At 34.8% G+C, this 20318-nt stretch overlaps 3 protein-coding genes across 5 annotated transcripts in view; 2 read left to right on the top strand and 1 right to left on the bottom strand.

Annotated features, from left to right (window-relative positions):
- LOC121727361 overlaps positions 1 to 3737 on the top strand; it is an 89988-nt gene extending 86251 nt beyond the window's left edge. Inside the window, exons 7-8 of one of the 3 annotated variants that reach the window (XM_042115151.1) lie at positions 1175 to 1228; positions 1940 to 3737. In XM_042115151.1, the coding sequence (XP_041971085.1) occupies positions 1175 to 1228; positions 1940 to 3429 (1544 nt within the window). In that variant the 3' untranslated portion in view covers positions 3430 to 3737. The remainder of the gene's footprint in view (positions 1 to 1174; positions 1229 to 1939) is intronic. The other 2 variants (XM_042115152.1, XM_042115153.1) reach the window with 2 other exon arrangements.
- Positions 3738 to 6155: 2418 nt separating this feature from the next.
- LOC121727370 (U1 small nuclear ribonucleoprotein C) lies at positions 6156 to 6819 on the bottom strand. The gene has a single exon (XM_042115171.1). The coding sequence runs from the start codon at positions 6744 to 6746 to the stop codon at positions 6255 to 6257; it is 492 nt and encodes a 163-aa protein (XP_041971105.1). The 5' UTR covers positions 6747 to 6819; the 3' UTR covers positions 6156 to 6254.
- A 1919-nt stretch (positions 6820 to 8738) lies between these two features.
- On the top strand, positions 8739 to 17164 carry LOC121727362 (CTP synthase). The gene is made up of 10 exons (XM_042115154.1): positions 8739 to 9031; positions 9118 to 9288; positions 9905 to 10122; positions 10417 to 10581; positions 12121 to 12242; positions 12570 to 12824; positions 13591 to 13883; positions 14376 to 14604; positions 15025 to 15113; positions 16143 to 17164. The coding sequence occupies exons 1-10, from the start codon at positions 8857 to 8859 to the stop codon at positions 16232 to 16234; spliced, it is 1809 nt and encodes a 602-aa protein (XP_041971088.1). The 5' UTR covers positions 8739 to 8856; the 3' UTR covers positions 16235 to 17164.
- The last annotated feature ends 3154 nt before the right edge of the window (positions 17165 to 20318 follow it).

A 20318-nucleotide genomic window follows, 5' to 3' on the forward strand; every position in this document is an offset into this window, starting at 1 on the left:
ACTGGATAATAAAGAAATGTGTCAACTTAGTGACCAAGATAAATTCGAATCTGAATTATCTGCTCTAACATTAAGTCCCTTAACTACTCCGCTATCCAAACGGCACACTGTTGTTTTGTTGCCTGAAAACAAAGATACATCTTTAGATGTATTATCAGCAATACTAGACTCTGATCCCGATAATGTTTGTGTGCTTCATTCTCCTATGTCATGCTCTCTCTCGCCGACTAAAGTAACTGTCCCATGCGACAGTTCTATGCATAGAGCTAGAATATTATCTATATCTGAATCTGACTATGGTACCGAAATTTGGTAACGACTAAATCCTTTTGGATAATTTCGTATTCCCGTTACCTACCTTATGATACGCTTATGCATTATAGGCTTAAGTTTTATTTTTTACTTTAGATGTTTATTGTAATATTGTTGAATAAATTCCGTCCAGTAGTTGACAAACTACAAATCGTCTTCCGAGATATCCATGATTTTTTATTTTTGGATTAGAGATTTTATTGATATTAATTTTTAATTAATTATTCTTATTAAAATATTTAAGAAAATGTAGTTATACGATTTGATAGGAAAGTTTACAATTCAATAAGATTGATGAATATTTTACTAGTGTACTTTATGTTAAAATTGTGATTTGCATGGTGGCTTTTCACCGCAGTGTGCACAGCTTACAACGGTTTAATGTTTTCTAATTGTAAGTGCATGGTGTGATATTCTGTTTGTCTTTATGTGTTATTGTAAATAATATTATAAATGTATTGTGAATTAACGCACTTATTTCATTTAATTTTACTCCTTTGCATTGTACCCTTTTCACCCTTTAACGATTTGCACTCTAGGTTATGATTCCATTAGTTCTATTATAAATTATTTTTACGGCGACTTCGTTTCTTTCTTAAAATACAACAAATATTGAGAGCGTAAAAATATTTTATAATACAGCTGATAGTTCAACAGCTAAGACTAATTAAAGTCTGTCCTGTACATACACAACCTACAGGGACATCACTAATGTAAATTAATATTTTTAAAAACTTCACAATGGACGCACTAAGCACCGCTAATTTTTGGGAAAAATCAGAATTAACTAGTGGCGGTTCAGATTTATCTTGTGTTTTTCTTTTTCCTTTTGAAACACTGATCATAACATCGCTTTGCACAGTGAACGAGAATGCTTCCAATGGTTGCGACTTTGTTAACTACAAGTCCTTCGAAGGTAAAGTTTACGTTGCTTTTTGGCATGACTGCTTGGTATACTAACCCTATCTCAAATTTATTTTGTGGTGGATATGTAACATCTAACATTTTTAAGTAACTAATTATAATTAAGTACCTAATTCATAATTATATGTTTATTGTATAAGTGAAATAAATATTGTAAGTTGTAACAAAGAATATAATACCATGCACTTGAAATTAATTTATATTATGTACCGTTTATCGATGTAAAATGTAATGGATTAAAATAATTTGTTTTTATATCACACCGCATGTTTGCAACTGAAGCATTCTTGTTTTTTATAAATTGAATTATTTATTTATCTGCTATATTATCATGTAATTGTTTTCTTGCTTGAGTGACCTTTAAAAAATTCTTTCTTGTTTCTTATCTCTTGTTATATGTAGAGTAACTAGTTGTTATAATTTGTAACAATTTCAAACACCAACTTACCCACTTGTAGGTGTAGGAAGAGTTTTTTAAAGATAATAATATTTTATATTATGTACTGCACATACACCGCAAAATACTCGCGGCTAGCAATGTAGTTGTAGCAGTTAATGATCTGATTAGAGTAACATTAAAATATGGTACACATAACTAACAAACGCTGCAAGTACTTACCTATAAATGAAACTAATTAGGTGTAGGAGCAAAATTATAGAAGACCAAATTGGCAAGTATTAACAAACCTTTTCTAATTTTCAGACTATCGACATTCCAGTGCTGACAGAGGCGTGCTAATTAGAACCCAAGAACTAGTCCAAGTTCCAAATAAACCTGAATATAATGCTGCAAATTCCTATCAACAGCGCTATTATACCACACAGAGAGGAAAACATGGGACACTTAATCATCGTAGCACTACGGATACGCTACAAAATTCACAACCAAAGTTTTGGACGCTTCCAAAGAGAACCACTTTCGAACAAGTTCAACAGCTCCCGATATACCAAAATAGCAGTTATAATCTCACTGAACCAGATCGCGACTTCGCACGAAAGACTGACGAATCTATTAAGATATCCCCCATAGATCCACGGACGGCTACAAATTTCAAATCTTCGACACCAACTAACAAAGAGAATGTGGTAGATTTATCTTCGAAGCTTCTCTCGCCTGTCAAATCCACAATGACCAATGAGGAGTTATACGCAGTGATACATAAAAGCAAAAAGAAGTTAAATATTAAGGAAACTCCAGAAAGAGCAGAATCTCCTTCGATATCCATTAGAAGCCTATCACCGGTGACATCTGAAACAGCAGTATACAACAAGGGCACCCAACGTCATCCTGAAACGGGATATTTAGGAGACGCTAGAAACAAAATAAATTGGCTACACACCGATAGACAAGGCGTTTGTATGTCGCCAACTAATAATATTGGCTTGCAAAAGCAGGAAACCACTTGCGCCGATCGCTTCGGCCCCTTGCCTCAGACTTCCAGACTCGATTTTAAAAGGCTGCTCCTACAACATAGTGTCAAGCTCAATACGATGAACGTGCAACAGAAAACAAATAAATTATCAGCCGTAGAACAACTGAAATTGTCGAAAGAAAAAGCACAAGTACCAGTGACACCTCCGAGCAACAAGTCCCATGTTAACATTCTCGATTTGAGCGGATCGCCAAAAACATACGCTCACAGAAAAGTCATGAAAACAAATAACCAGCCAGTCTCTCCTGGTAGAGCCAACGCTTTAGTCAAGGAGCATAAAAACTCTACCAAAATTCTACTTTCACCCAAGTCTCAGTGGCGATTCGCTAGCCCACGATCCGATGTATTGTCCACTCCGATACCCGAAGCGAACAACGAAGACGAATCGAATAGTTCCGGTGAAAAATGTGATACGAATCCCGATAGCCCACCGAATAAAACAGTTCCTATAGTGACGAATCAACATTTTGGCGCAAGAAGAAATCTTATTCCCATAACCGAACTAAATTTAAAGCAAGATCGTAATTCCTCCGGTTCTATTGAGCAGGGGGTGTTTCCTCTTGGTGCAGACTATCCGAAAACCGGGTTGTCCCGATCTGAAATAATACAAGCGAAGCGTGCAGAATTTTTCAATAGTCCACCAGAGCCTTCCCCTCCTAGATTGACTTCGTTTAAGTCTCCATCGAATTCAGTGTCCAAAGGCAGATCGTCACCTGAAAAGGGGAAAATTTCGCCTACAACTTTGGAGACCGCCTTATGATGGTTTAAATAATTGAATTCTAATTTCTATTATCTAGAGCGGTGCTTTAACTAATTCCCCTAATCTTATCCGTGTGTACATACATTGTGGTCAATGAAATTTATAGAAGCTTCATTCTAGTCCTTTCTAACTTATTTGTGTGCCATTTATGCTGGCATTCATTGTAAATATTAAATCCATTCCTCTCTATCTTTATACATTTGTATTTTAATATTATATTTCTGCTTACGTTGCTCTTTTGGGCCAATCTTGGTTTTTAAAATTAAGATTAGTCTTACACTGTAGTTACAAACTAGTGTTAAGTATTTATTAATAAATTACTATGTAAGTAGTGTTTTGAACATTTTCAAAGTTTTTTAAGTTATTTAAATAAAGTGTTAAATAAATGCGTTAAAATTACTTTTCTTACCCGTAACCCATGTTAATTGGTCCAGCAGTTTCATAGCCTTCATATTCTATCCAAGCAAACAAACCATGCATACTAAAATTATATTATAAATGGCCATTGAGTATTGACCCATCGACAATCACATATGCCCGTAAACGCTAGATGCTCCTACCGACAGAATAAGATGTAGATTGTAGAGCATCCGTAACTAACCAAGAAAGAGCGCAGAGGTCAGAAGGTAATGCATGTTTTGAAACCGCAACGAAATGAATGACAATAATCAATAAAGGTAGGAATTTTTGTATGTTACCTCTTTAAGTTTTTGAAAAATGTACGGTACCTGCCCGATATTGTGCGCACCGAAATGAGCATTGTCCAAAAAAAATCACATGTACTTTTTTTTCGTTAAAATAGGGTATTTTAAGAATATAAATTAAATAATTTTGAAATTCATTGGCTAGTTTTTTCTCAATAAATTTTTAAAGTTTCGCTCTGACGTCATCATCGGCGGCTAATTGACCTCTGTAATGTTTTAAATTTCCTTTCAATCTTATTTATAATGGCTGGTTTGTCAAATGCAAGTTCTCATTATGTGAAAGCTAATACGAGAAGCTTACCAAAAGTTCGAAACATAATGTTGGTCGAATTTATTGCTAATTTAACGCCATTGAAGATCAAACTAAGGTTAAACATATTTGTTCAAAAATATAAGTAACTAATGGGTATTTTTTTCTTTTATATACAGAAAAACGATCACTGACCTTATTCCTCGAAATGTTTTTGTAATGAGCAAAATTAAAAAAAAAATGGACAATCCCCATTGCAAGAATAAACTAGAAGCAGAAAGGTCGCGCATCGGTATTTTACTACCTTCGAGGCACAATATTTTCAATGCTAGCAACTCTGAGTGGGGGAAGTCCGGCGCAGAACTTTCTTCAGAAATAACTATGCCATGATTTTATACAACTTTACGGTCTACTGTGTTAACTGTGGTGTTAGAGCTACTGATAGCTACAGTTTGATAGTAATATGAGTCATGTTTATTTAGGTTGGTAGTGGTTCCTATTACAAAATCCTAATAAGCATAATCCTTCCGATTTACGAATACATAATAAAATCGCGCGTATCATAGAGCTATTGGTAAGTACCTATATTGTGTTGGTATTCAAATAATTCCTGTATTATTGTACTTGTATACTTTTTACTTTTTAGTATTGACTAACCGGCGCCTAAATATATTTAAATATCCAATGCAAAACATACTTAATAAGTATTATACTTATAATATTGCCAAGCAGGATAGTCCAGCTTGGCAATCATCATTTTGTGCAGGCTCAAGTCTCAACTGCTTACACATGATCTATTGTAATTTCTGCAAAAAAAAGATTGTGGTTTATGTCAACATAATTGTTATTAATATGACAGAATTATTATAATATCAAAAATACACTGTCCATGAAATAAATAAAATTATTTTTTAAAAACTCTTTATGAATGAGTTCTAAAACCTATGCAGTTAAACTTTATATAGTAATCCTCATAATGAACACTGCAGATTTAGCCCTAGAGAAGTTTATACACTCATGCTATGTTTCACACGTTTTAATAGCTCCTATTGCAATATTCACAGTCTATGGTTACTTTGCAATATTTCTACTTAGTGCCATCAAGAAGAAATATTGTTCCATGTGCGTGATTATATATGGACTTGTATTGAGTTGCATCATAGAAATCTCTCTTGCATATAATGTATTCATGGGACTCAAATATAGTGAAACATCAAGAATGAAAAATGGGCTGGTTTTTAATGGATTAGTACCAATAGTCATTGCAGTCTTAATACTTGTGGACTTGGTCGTCATATCATTCTCCGCACTCACTTCCCCCTGCTTTAATGACTCCACAACACCCCAAAATGAGGATGTGATAGGGTAACAGACATGTTGATTATAAATAAAAGTTTTCTATAGAAGTATACTTTGTGTTTGTAATGCCACCAACTAAAAAATATTACAACAATAAATTCCAGTAACTAAGAACTTATCACTAGATCTTGTGAAATGAATACTAAAGTAACTTAGTTAAACCATGGCCAAATATAAGAAAATTTTGAGTAAATCCTTGCATCACTTACAATAATTTATGGTGGTGATCTGAGTTTTGATAGCAAAAAATCGATAAGGAGAAAGTGAAGTATACTGTAAGTATATTATAATACAGTGACTATTCCTTCATAGAATATGAATTGATTATGTTTCATTATGGGTAGTTTTATGGTCTATTTATTATGGGTAGAAATCCTGAAATTCTAAGTTATTATTAAATAAAAACAAAACAGTACTTGATAAAAATTATTTATTTATGTCTAAAACTTATCAGAATTTTGATAATTGTATGTTATGTATGCACTCAAGTGTCCATTCACTTTCTCAACTCACTATTTGTTCATAGGAGGTCCGTTCATAAGCGGCGGCCGCATTTGTCCCATAGGTCCCATCGGACCCATAGGCCCCATTCCCATCATCATAGGAGGTCTCATCCCCATCATTGGAGGCATAGGACCGTGCGGACCCATCATCATAGGCGGGGCCATCGGCCCGCCAGGTCCCATGGCCGGCGGCGGGATCATGCCCGGTGGACCACCAGGAGTAGGCACAGGCGGTCTTGGTCCCCCCGGACCCATAACTGATGGGTCCCATGGTGGCGGTATAGCTGCGCCCTTGTTACCGAAGGGATTTTGCGCGATTTTACCTGCTTTAAACGCTGCAGTGGTAGCGTCTATAAGATGCTGTGCTTGTTCTTCCATCCATTTCTGGTAGTAAAACTTCACATTGTCTTTATGTTTGCGTCCTGTGCAATGAGTTTTCCTTACACTTGGGGAATCGTGTGTTAGATAGGTGTCACAGTAGTCACAGTAATACTTCGGCATTTTTAGGTTTTAGAGATTTCTAGATCAAAACTAAATAAATAAAACTACCAACACTATGCATCAAGCACTTGTAATAACTGTCATCAAGTGTCAACTGTCAAAATCGATATGAAATCAGAAATGTCATTCACTATTTTTTTCTTAATATGACGCTCGGCTATTTAACCATGGCCAGTGTCAAGTAAAATATGGCGGGAAAAAATTTTTTCGTGGAAGGTTTACAATCAAGTAATCATTTTTCCAGATGATCGTCAAGTCAAAAGTCTAAAAAAGTAGTTAGTAAAGTCAACGAGTCAAGTAAGTTGTTTTATTATAAAAGTGGTATACCCTTTACAACTTTCGATGGAGTTTCAGAGGAAACACAAAATAGCACGTTTCTTGAAGTTGTATCACTTGCCCACACTTGTGCACGACATCGAATATTTAATGGTTAATATTGTACAGTACATTACACAATATTAAAAACCGAAATAACACAATTTTAGGAAAATAATACAAAAACACAACGTTAATTTTGTTCAATATTGTCAACAAGCTACAATTAATATTAAAATTATTTCAAAACTTCAATATTGAAGGCTTACCTCTATATTGACTGTCTCATAATATAGAAGTTGATTTAGAGATGATAATAAAAGTTTGTGATATTGTGATTAACTAGCTGTTATTGCCCGCGATTTCGTCCGCGTTAACATAGTATAATAACAAAGATGGATAGTTTTCCCCTTTCTGTGGTTCTTATCCAAAGAGTAAAAAGGGACCTTATTGCAATGACTTGTTTGTCTTTAAAATTTTAAAATGTATTTCTGTTGCTGCTATAACAACAAATACTAAAAACAAAACAGGGCAAAATATATTTAAGGGGAGCTCTCATACAACAAACGCTACTTTGGCCTTATTTGCTCGACATTAATAATGGCAACAGAGGCACTTGACAATATTATGACTACAAAATACTCAATTTAATTGTTCGTAATTCGTAATAATTTATTCCTTCCATTAAAATTTCTAACTCACGAAATAATAGATTTTCTTTCAAACGTTCAACCCCAATTTCACCCCCTTTGGGGTAGAATTTTCAAAAACGCTTACATACGTATCAATTCATTTTTAATCAGTAGCGCAAAAATAATGTTTCAAGTTCCTAGCTCAAGAAATGACGGACTTTCATTCAAACTTTCAACCCCAATTTCACCCCCTTGGGGGGTACAATTTCCAAAAACACTTAAATATATATGCATTCATTTGTAATCAGTAGCCCAAAAATAAAGTTTCATGTTTCTAACTTGAGAAATGACGGACTTTCATACACATTTTCAACCCCTATTTCACCCCCTTCGGGTTAAAGTTTCCAAAATTCATTCCTTAGTAAGTGTTTACTTTATAAAACAACCTTAATCACAAAATTTTGTGACTGTAACTTTAACAGTTTTAACCGTCAGGACATGCAATTTTATATAGTATACATAGATATAGATTACTCTCAAAACAAAAAGAAACTTTTTGCTTTACAAACGTTCAACAGCTAAGAAATCTGTGTTACAAGTTCCTTGTCCCGTGTCCGCAATCCGCGCAGTACGGTGAGTGACGACGACGAGTGTCCCGAATCCCGATGCAGTACGCGAGTCCATAGCATAAGCGTATTGACATATTATACGTTGTGCGAGACACGACGTTGCCACCACAGAGGTCTGGCAACGTCGCGCGTAGAGTAATGGTAACGTTAAGAAATAACGATAAATATACCGGTAAAAAGTATCGATACTTTTTAACGTTAACAAAAAAGTTGCGGTAATTTGTAAGTAACGATAACGGGACGAATGTTTTTGTAAATTTAACGGTAAATTTTTGATAACGTTTTCTGTCCCTGCTGGCCATGGCCATGGCACATGGTTAAATAGCCGAAGTGCCATAATAAGAAAAAACACATTGCAATGACAGCTACTGTCAAGTGTCAATGTCACTAAGATTATTATTGATGCAAATTGCAAAATTGATGCGCGCACGTGTGTGCAATTTGTTAAAATCTTAAATGGGAAACGTATTTTTGTTTAATCTACGTCGCATTTTAAAATCTGTATTTTAAATCTAAATACTGTTAACTGGCAAGATGCCTGAAATGAAGTATATACTGGTTACTGGAGGAGTAATAAGTGGTGTGGGGAAAGGTGTTATTGCGAGTTCTTTTGGCACAATTCTCAAAAGCTGTGGAATCGATGTGACTTCAATTAAAATAGATCCGTACATAAATATCGACGCGGGAACTTTTTCTCCTTATGAGCATGGTAAATTTTGTACTTTAAACGTTATTTTTATGAAACGTGTCGAGCACGTTCTTTTTAATCACATTGCCGCATAATTCTGTTTACAGGAGAAGTTTATGTGCTCGACGACGGAGGTGAGGTGGATCTGGACCTCGGTAACTACGAGAGGTTCCTGGACATAACCCTTCACAGGGATAACAACATAACAACAGGCAAAATCTACCAGCAGGTCATTGAACGCGAGCGCAGGGGCGACTACCTCGGTAAAACAGTCCAAGGTAAGTACATAATTGTTATCAACCATGTCTAGTACAGACATGGTTGATAACTTTAACTTATTAATAAACTGCCTGTGATCCTTGTATTTTATGAGGTAGAGGTTAAGTATATTTGATAGAAACTGATGTGACCAGGTTTCTACAGTTCATAACTATTATACAATTGTAATATAGGTATAAAATAATATTTGTTGCCTATCTATCAATTGTATTATTGTTACAAAAAATGTGCATACTTCATACCAAGTATTTTGTTAAATTGTAATCATTTCCCCAAATTATTATTGTTTTTCAAATCTCTTTACACATTGTTGTTTATTTTACGTTTTTTTTTAATTTCTCAGTATTTCCACATCAAGGAATGGAAACTGTTACCTTGAATTTTTTGACTCAACAAGAGTAATGTTATGTTCATGTATTTTTGATTCTCTGCCAGCTCAAAAGATCTATTTTTATTCATAAACAATGTTATTAAAATGTTTACTTTGGTTTAGTAACAAAAAACACATCACTACCTATATATTGTATATACAATTCAAAAATGGATTATCACAATATCAAAGAAAAAAAGAAAAACCTAGCACTTGAAGCAACAAAAATGTTTTTTTTTTGTCAGTAATACCACACATCACTGATGCTATTCAAGAATGGGTTCAGAGGGTTGCTGCAATACCAGTGACAGCAGACAACACCCCACCACGAGTCTGTATAGTGGAGCTGGGGGGCACCATCGGAGATATCGAAGGGATGTCTTTTGTTGAGGCCTTCAGACAGTTTCAGTTCCGTGTGAAGAGGGAAAATTTCTGTTGCGCCCATGTGTCGCTAGTGCCAGTGGTAAGATTATAATATATTGAATATAGTTTCATGACAATTTGACAATAAGTTAAAGATACCCTCTGAAATTTGAAGACTGATTTCTAATAAATTAAACTATTATCTAGTTGCCATAACTTCATTTTTTGCATATACAGTTCATTTGTCATGCATAATGCATAATTTTGTTCTTATTTTGTTAAGAGAACTATATTCTCCCATGGGACTTTAAGTATTTTTAACAGTTTTTGCATAAAGAGGTTATGTAAGGATATTATAAAAATGTGACTTTACAAGATCTCTTTATAATTATAGCCTAAATCTACTGGAGAACCTAAAACTAAGCCAACGCAGTCATCAGTGCGTGAACTGCGTGGCCTTGGACTCTCACCAGACTTAATTTTGTGCCGATCAGAGAAACCAATCAACCATAGTGTCAAGGAGAAAGTATCTAACTTCTGCCATGTTGCACCAGAGCAAGTGAGTATGGACTATGGACAACATACTGAAAAGTTATTTTTTGTAGCATATAAGGAAACAAGGAAGCGCCATGCTAAATACAATGCAAAAATTCTATGTGAAAATAAAATGTTTATAGCGTGTTTTGGAAAGTGAACATTACATATTCTTGTCCTCTAAAGGTTCGCGCACACTTTGTCGGCGCGTGCCGGGGCGGGTCGGGGCGCAGCGCAGCGCAAAATGCGCTATAGAACACTATAATTGCCGGGTCGGGTTGCATCGCATCGACGGATTTTAACGCTCACTGTGCCGTGGCGGGTCGGTGCGCAACGCATTGACGGATTTTGAGCCGAGGCTTGCCGAGCCGCATCGCATCACATCCGCGCGTCGCTTGCTATAGCACACTGTTGCCGGGGCGCAGCGGGTCTTGTGGGGCCGTGTCACATTGACGGAAATCCGCCGAGCAAAAATCCGCGCCGATGCGCCCCGGCACAGTGTGCGGATGCGCGTATCGCACACTTCCATACAAATTGTATGGAGGCGGATTTTTGCCATGCGCCCCCGCTAAGCCCCGGCATGGCCCGTCTCAGTGTGCTCACTCCTTGATACTTCCTCTTATATGGTCCATGATGGTGGAATTCCCTATTTGGCAATTATATTATGTCTGCTTGCAAAAAACTGAAATCTCAAGTTAATCTTATGGAATGATGTATTGATAAAATCTTATATATAAAATTGTTGTGTCACAATGTTAGTGACTGTACTCCTCCAAAATGGCTTTACTGATTTTTACCAAATTTTATATGCATATTCAGTAGGTCTAAGAATCGGCTACTGGCTACTTTTTATATTGATAAGTGCATTTGTTGAATAAATAATAGACATTTTTTTACTATTCGAGACTGACGGTGACCATTGTTTGTGCAACGGGATAGCAAAATGGACGTAGTACCATACTTATTTACTCAATTCAATAAAATAATAAAGAACTATTATACATTGCAATTTACAACCTACATTAAAACTATACTTGAAATAATGGGCATTGTATAAAAAAAATCACATGCACTTTTTATATTTTTTTTCGTTAAAATAGGGTATTTTAAGAATATAAATTAAATAATTTTGAAATTCATTGGCTAGTTTTTTGTCAATAAATTTTTAAAGTTTCGCTCTGACGTCATCACCGGCGGCCAATTGACCTCTACTGTATGTTTTAAATTTCCACCAATTACCAAAAGTTCGAAACGTAATGTTGGTCGAATTTATTGCTAATTTAACGCCATTGAAGGTCAAACAAAGGTTAAACATATTTGTTCTAAAATATAAGTAATTAATGGGTATTTTTTTCGTTTATATACAGAAAAACGATCACTGACCTTATTCCTCGAAATGTTTTTATAATTAGCAAAATTAAAAAAAAATGGACAATCCCCATTCATATGGCAAAACAACATTTGCCGGGACATCTAGTAATAATATATTTTGAAGTATATAATCATATTATTATGAGAACTCAATATTCTGTTTTTTTTTAAATAAAATGAATTTGTTTTCCAGGTTATTTGCATTCATGATTTGACATCCGTTTATCATGTTCCACTATTGATGGAGGCGCAGGGTGTTGTTAAATACTTGAATGAAAGACTACAGCTCAACATGACTATGCCACGCCCTGGAAAGTATGTAGTTTTATATGTATTTGAATATGTTTTATCAAAGTTAGTGTTAGTTATTTTTTAATGAAGTTTTATTAAAATCAAGGAAATAATTAGATGTTGCCTGTTACTCCCAAAAGGGCATCGCGCAAAGGAAATCATAAAGAAGTCTAGTACTTTTGAATGGTCCAATCTATAAGTATCAGTGCGAAATCTGTTCAGCAGTTTCGAAGCTCATTAAACACAATTAATCTTTCCTTACTAAAATATTGTATCTCCTTAGATAAAATGTTATGCAGAGAGTAGAGACTACTGTATCAAATCCTTGTTTTTTTTTTTGTTGTGTTCCAGATTCATGCAAAAATGGCGAAACCTCGCAAAGAGAGTCGATAATCTTCGTAAGGAAGTGAATATAGCTCTCGTTGGAAAATATACAAAGCTGGAAGACAGTTATGCTAGTGTCACGAAGGCTCTGCAGCACGCCTGCATAGCGTCTGGTAGCAAACTCAACCTCACATACATTGAAGCTGTCAATTTGGAGAAAAAGACCAAGAATGATGATCCAGTGAGCTACCATAAAGCTTGGCAGGATCTGTGCAAAAGCGAGTAAGTAGTCATCGCCTAGATCTAGAACATTTTTCGTCACCTAGTGATTAGAATTATATAAAGTAAAGATTAGAATTAAATAAAGTAAAAAATTAAATAAAGTTTTGACGCTGTCTGTAAATTTACAAAAATGGTTGGACTTATAAGCACAAAACTTTATATAGCAGATTGCAATAACATCACACAAAGTTTCGTTGACTGCTGGTTTTATCTCATTGTCAGCTTAGCGGTAAGGCGGAGACAATACATTTAATTCGCATTTACAATACATGTAATTCGCAGTGAGTTTACCTCGACTAAACCGCCTGTGATAGTAGTGTCGCTTGTAAATTTTAACGTTTGCAAATGCTAGTGTAGTTTGCAAATGTGGTGCTGACAAATGTGCGAGGTTTCACATAATTACATACAATGAATTCCAAAATCCGGCGGGAACGGCGCGTGCGTGCTAAATGTGCGATCACCTGCCTGCTGTACTACACATTTTTAAAATTCTTATTTATTTTATTATTTATTTATTTATTCATACAAAAAATATGAATATACAGCTAACAAATTACAGTGTTAAAAAGTCCACACTGGGCTTATGTTAACACGGCTTAGCGGGATATAATAACAATAAGTAATGCTACAACGGAAAATTAAGTACTTAACTTACAACTTTAAAATATTATATAAAGTACAGTTATTTTATTAAATAAGCATTCACCTGTTCATCACACTGTATTGCCATTGTAATTGAATATATAAAATAAAAATATATTTTCAGTGGTGTAATAGTTCCCGGTGGTTTCGGCCAGCGTGGTATGGAGGGTAAAATAGAGGCTTGCCAATGGTGCAGAGAAACACAGAAACCCATGCTCGGCATTTGCTTAGGGCTCCAAGCTGCGGTTATAGAGTTCGCTAGGAATGTGTTGGGCTTAAAGAATGCGAATACCACTGAAGCCGATCCAAACTGTGAAGATAAACTGGTGATTGACATGCCTGAGCATCATCCAGGGAATCTCGGTGGAACCATGAGGCTAGGGAAGAGGAAGACTATACTAGAACCCTGTGTTATGTGTAAGTTAATTTATGTATACTATGTCCTCTTTTGGCTTTTAACCTTAACATATGACCTATACTTATGGTTTTTATTTCATAAAGGTATTGTCACGAGGTTGAATTTACAGTTAAAGTTTTTATTACTTGAGTACTTGGTTTTTTAAAATCATATTGTCTCTCGATGTGCTTGTTAGTATTTAAAATTATAACAATTTATTATTTTTTAAGAGTTTTGTAACTTTGGTTCTATTGTCATACTTTTAGGGTGAGGCCAAACAAGCCTAATTTTGTTATTTGTGAGCGCAGAATTTCGGTCGCGTAAATATTTTTTCATACAAATCATGACTCACAAAATTACGCTCGTGTGAATGAAGTATGATTTATGAAACTGAATGCAGCAGAATTTCTGCCAACCGAAACTCGTTTGCTTCACCATTATTAATCTTACCTTGAACATGTGGATTTATGTCACCATGAACTTTCATCTATCGTTAAACTTTAAATTCACAGCTCAATTATACAAGAAGAATGTGATAGAAGAACGGCACAGGCATCGTTACGAGGTGAACCCGGAATACATCAAGCAGCTCGAGGCCGCTGGTCTTCGGTTCGTCGGCAAAGATGAGACCAGCACTCGGATGGAAGTTGCAGTAGTTGAGAACCATCCGTACTACGTCTCTGTACAGTTTCATCCAGAGTATTTGTCACGACCTCTCTCACCTAGTCCGCCATTCTTAGGGTATGTGTTTATTTGTACTTACTTCTATTTATAATATTATGTATATTGCAGCAAAAATTTTTTACAAAAAACATTTCTATTTATTGCAACGAAACTTCGTTCGCGCCTTATCGCGCGTTGCGAAAGGCTATACAAGGGCTACACGGAAAAAGTTGTAACGACATGACACAAATGTCGGTTTATTACAACTAGAGCAAAAATGCTTTAGTTGTAAGCCGTGCGGCAGCGCGTGTCTCTCTCTCTCTTTTTTTTTTGTTTTATCACTTCGTTCCATCCGGGTGTCCCTTGACACCTCTCAAGTTTTTATTAACTATAAGTGTTGTTATCGAATTTGTCAAGCGCTAAAATCACATTTGTTCATAAAATATGTAATAAGCATAACATTAACTCCTGGTTAAAAGGTAATGTGGTTGTTTTCAGATTAATACTCGCATCTTTAGGTAAATTAAAAAATTACCTATCAAAGGGATGTCGTTTAAGCCCACGAAATCAATCTGATGTTAGTTCAGGTATGTACAGTTCATTCTATGTGTAATTTCAAGCAACATTTTATAACTAGATGTTGCTTTTAACTTCGTTCTGGCGAAATGCGTTTATAATGCGGTATAATAATAGATATATAATTATATCTATTAATATACCGGTATACAGGGTGCAATTAAACCTTCCTGCCAAACTTTGATATATTGATCCTTGTTAAAAATAAAAATACACGTATTTTTTCTTTTATAATCACTCAGTACTAAAATGTTGAGAAATAGCTTTCGAAAGTTATCCTAAAAACACTACAATTAATGGACACGACGCGTCGCCTACCCCCGCGTTACCCCCGCTCATTCGCCCGCGCCGCAAGTGACCATTCTGCAACGATTTTAAATGGGATAAAATATTTCAATAAAAAAAATATAACACCAAATTTTTTTTTGGTTAAATGGACTCTCCTAATGATACTTAAGCCCCAGAAAGGTGTAATTGCACCCTGTATAAATATTGTATATGCGGTAATATACATACCGCAATATACCGCTTATATGCGGTATATAAATATATAATGCGGTTTTTTTGCATGATTGTAATTTCCTGGGACTCCAAATGTACAGGTTTAGTAAATAATGGCCGTACTCAGAAACATTTAATGATGATTAAACTTTAATTTAATGAAATCTTTGACAGATAATGTATGAGGCTTATGTAAGCTTATGTCAAAGTTTTCACTTAATTACAGTTAAATAATAAAATATAATCGTCTCTAAGTGCAGCAGTTAGCGTCTAAACACACTATGCCGAATTTCCGCGGCGGAGGTTTGGCTTGATTTCGACAGCAATGTATTTTAAATTATCGATGACACACCATGCCCAAATTCCGTCGCGGCGTTTGACATTGCTGACGTAATCATGCGGAATTTCCGCCGCGAAAATTCGGCATAGTGTGTTTTACATATAAACACTTTTACATTTATAATTTTAGTATTGTAAGAAAAATACAAATAGTACCTGTACAAATTGATAAAAAATAATTGTGTATCTCTATTTTACAGATGAAGAAGATGACATATCAGTGTCTTCTCTGAGTCTCATAGAAGAAAAACCAGTGCTCACAAATGGTGGTAACTTGAATGGGGTCCATTAACTTACAAGCGTCAAATGCTATAAGTTTCATCTAAGTAACGGCTTATTATGTTCTTTTCTAATTAATTACAATATTCCTTTCGCAGAAAGTTTGCAAGAAAAGAATATTGTCGTCTATGACATAGCAATAGTTCATATTTTACGTATGTAAAACATATTATACCTATAAGTAACATTGTTACAAAAAAAAATGTGCTTTCGTAAATATATGCACGCATTCGTTCGTACGTATACGCAAACTGCAAAGATACGTGCGCTAACAATCATATTGTGTATAGTAAATAAGTGTAAGTTAGCTGTAAGTAAAAGTGTTGTTATTAAGATCTAAGTACACAGACTACGTGTAACTTCTAATTACTTATCGAAATAATGTGCCAATTTATTTAAAATGTAAAAATGTGGTAATGAGTGATTATATGTCTTTCAGTTGTTAATCTTTTGAATTATTAATTGTGAAAATATGTATCTTAAATCGTGCATCCTTCATGAACATTATGAATCTCCGATCATGTATTTCTTAATGAAAAAAAAAATAGAAAATAAAAACGACCAGGTAATACGGCAAACTATAATTTTAATACAAATAAACTGATTTAATTATACAATAAGCCTCTTTCTAATAAAAAGATCTACACTGTATGTGCATACTTTCTACAGTAGTTTGTCATGTGTTTTAGTTCTTGTCTGATATGTTAAAAAAATAACTTATGAGACAAAAACAAAACTACAACGTCTATACTCTACACAAACATTGTGGTATTTTTATTAGTAAAAGGGGAAAGTTTGTGTATTTAAATTTTAATAAAAAAAAAGTGTTTATGTTAGGGAAACGAGTGGTGCTTGAGTGTCAGTGATTTTCTAAATTATAAGAAAAATAATATTGTCCACAGTCTACACTAAACGCCATTTTGCCCTCATTTTTATAATCTTTTCTTAAGAGGAGTCCATACCGCCCTTTTTTCCATACAAACGTTGTCCCCTGTTTCCTCCCTGGATAATGCTAGTAGAGTTATAATTTTTTTCCTGAATATCTACGACCACTAATACGATGTCCCTATGTTTTCTTTTTTTTCATAATTTAATTATTAAATAAGATATGAACGTTCAAAAACCCAAAAAAATGGCCAGATTTTCCGCTGTGTTCAAACATCCAGAAAACAGATTTGGCTAGATTATACAAAAAAAAGCAAAACATAGGAACACAGCTCAAGCCTTTTTTTAATCTTTAATGAAAAAAGTACTTAAATCGGTTAAGTTTTGGAGAAGGAATCAGGGGACAACGAATCGTTGATTTTCTAGATTTTCTGCAGTTGTCTCTATCGCGTTCTGCGGTATAGGCTTGAGGTAAGGGAGACAGCTATAGATATTACACGTGCTTTTTTTTTCATTTCTCTAGCCCCTGGTGTATCCTCTTAACGCTCTATTACCGGCCGCCTAGACGTGCAATTGTATTGTCAATATCACGCTTTAAGAGCGGGCTTTAAAATTTTGCTGTGTTTTCTAATAAGTATTACGATCCCGGAAGACGATTGACTTAAATGAAATTGAGATTGATTTAATCATTGTATATTTATCTGATACTAGCTGTTGCCCGCGACTCCGTCCGCGTGGACTTCAGCTTATAGCGCGCGGTAGTTCCCGTTTCCATATTGTAGGCTAGTAGCTACATTATATTATAAGTATTGCAAAATTTCCACGACAAAGTTTCTCCCGCCGCGCCGGTTTCGCGGTACGATTACTTCAATTCAAATCTTCTCATAACTTCAAAAAGTGCGTGAAAAGATACTACATCCTTACCACTTCTTATAGAAATACGTTTGAGTAAGCGTTTGTGCGATGTAGGTGACGCAGGGCGACATCTATTATGAATTTTTGAAACTAACTTAATTTGAACAAATTTGCGCATAAACACCCCCTTACAACCCCTTTTTCCAGTTATAAAGTAGCCTATGTTCTTTCTCAGGCTTTAGACTATCTATGTACAAAATTTCATTACAATCGGTTCAGTAGTTTTGGCGTGAAAGCGAGATAGACAAACAGAAATACTTTCGCATTTATATTAGTATAGATTTGCCTAACGGAAAACACGATTCACTTTGACTCGATAGTTTATTTTTCGAAATTATGAATCTTTCTGGGATTTTCAACAAATACACTGATTGAGTTATTATCATTAAATAACTTGTACTACTACAATCACACACTTTATAAAATAATGGCTAAAGGAAATATTAGTATTGTATTTAATTTTTAAGTAATCATCAAAAACATTTTTGGGACTTGGGACTTGGACTTATAATGCAAACCGTTGTTTCGCGATATTGTTCACTATTAGCTGCAGCGCAAAGTACAATTCATGCAGGCACTATTCATGGAATCATTATATTATCACGATTGGAGGATAGCGGGGTGTGTAGGCGGGGCTAGCGTGGTTTGATATTTTTTTCAGCCCGGTCTTAATTTTATTGAACCCATACCCTAATCAAGTTACTATTTGAGGTTGCATAAATTCGCACCAAGCTGAACATCGGTAATTTTGTTTAGAATATGATTACAAATGATATTTAAAAGTCTCCTATACTTACTTAGTTCTCCTGTATGGATTTTTTTTTTACCCAAGGTCAAAGGTCCAAAAAATTAGTTTCAAATGTTTTTAGCAAAACGGTACGGTTTTTCATAGAAATACCTGAAACAAAATTGTAGGTCATTAAATTATCTACAAAAAGGGTTTTAATATTTCTTCCCTACGAGTTTTTTAAATAAGTACATAATAATATAAACATTCAAAAAGTTGTTAAAGTTGTAATCGTCGTTTGGGTGTTTTTTTCCACATAAGGGAATCATAGGGAACTTTCAAATTTAATTTTTAATCATGTTCTTAACAATTTTACCGATTTTTAGCTTGGTGCGAATTTATGCAACCTCAAATTCTAACTTGACTGGGGTATGAAGGCGCGCGATGTTCAATATCAACCCTAGATGGTCAATAATATTTTGCAATACGTGATATTGTTCAATATTATTGTAGGTCTAGGCCCCCACATAGTGAAAACAGCAATGAAACTGAAAGAATAACAAGATTGTCTCTGTCTAGTATATTAGAAACATCAATTGAAAGAGAAAGACCTAGGACTGTATAAATATATTTATTAATAATTTCAGATTCAGAACGATTGTCTTAACGTAAAGTTTTCAGTGCTGGTTTTACTAAGACTGCAGTGCAAAGGCTTAGAAAAATGAGGGAGCTTAAAACTATCTATCTCATATTATGGTACACCCACGCAGTTTTTAAGACTACTAAAATTAAATACAAAATATAATGCCAATAGTTTTTCTAATTAATAAATTAAAAATACGGTAATTTATTAATTACCGTATTTTTAATTTATTAAACTAGTAAGATTGTATTGTTATTGAAGTACTGACAAATACTTATATTATTCAACAACTCATATAAAAATAATATTAAGTATATATAAATTACTAGCTGTCCCGGCAAACGTTGTTTTGTCATATAAATAATTTTTGGTATGAAAAATAGATGTTGGCCGATTCTCAGACCTACTCAATATGCTCACAAAATTTCATGAGAATCGGTCAAGCCGTTTCGGAGGAGTATGGCAACGAAAACTGTGACATGAGAATTTTATATATATAAATTATATTATAGCCTGTAGCCCTATAAGATAAAACTAATATGCAAAGTAGGTACACAAAATGTTATTGATAATTAATATTAATACATTCAATACAAGATACTAGTCACACCAGAACAGCTAAGTCTATTGCGCAAGTATAATATAGTCAGTGTTTTTGTCACCATAAAACAGAGGTTTTTTTTTATGAAATAAGGGGGCAAACGAGCAAACGGGTCACCTGATTCCCTGAAGAGGGAATAGGGTGATAGGGGAGGGTAGGGATGGAAAGGGGAGGATAGGGAAGGGAATTGGGCCTCCGGTAAACTCACTCACTCGGCGAAACACAGCGCAAGCGCTGTTTCACGCCGGTTTTCTGTGAGAACGTGGTATTTCTCCGGTCGAGCCGGCCCATTCGTGCCGAACATGGCTCTCCCACGTATAAGCTTA

Source organism: Aricia agestis, chromosome 5, assembly GCF_905147365.1.
Source record: "Aricia agestis chromosome 5, ilAriAges1.1, whole genome shotgun sequence".
In the NCBI taxonomy this organism is placed as follows: Eukaryota; Metazoa; Arthropoda; class Insecta; order Lepidoptera; family Lycaenidae; genus Aricia; species Aricia agestis.

Bases quoted from the DNA above. Each gene is read 5' to 3' on its own strand.
- LOC121727370 (XM_042115171.1), bottom strand. From the start codon at position 6,746: ATGCCGAAGTATTACTGTGACTACTGTGACACCTATCTAACACACGAT.
- LOC121727362 (XM_042115154.1), top strand. From the start codon at position 8,857: ATGCCTGAAATGAAGTATATACTGGTTACTGGAGGAGTAATAAGTGGT. The intron at 12,243-12,569 runs GTATGTAGTTTT...GTTGTGTTCCAG, and splicing joins ACTATGCCACGCCCTGGAAA to ATTCATGCAAAAATGGCGAA. The intron at 14,605-15,024 runs GTATGTGTTTAT...GGTTGTTTTCAG, and splicing joins CCTAGTCCGCCATTCTTAGG to ATTAATACTCGCATCTTTAG.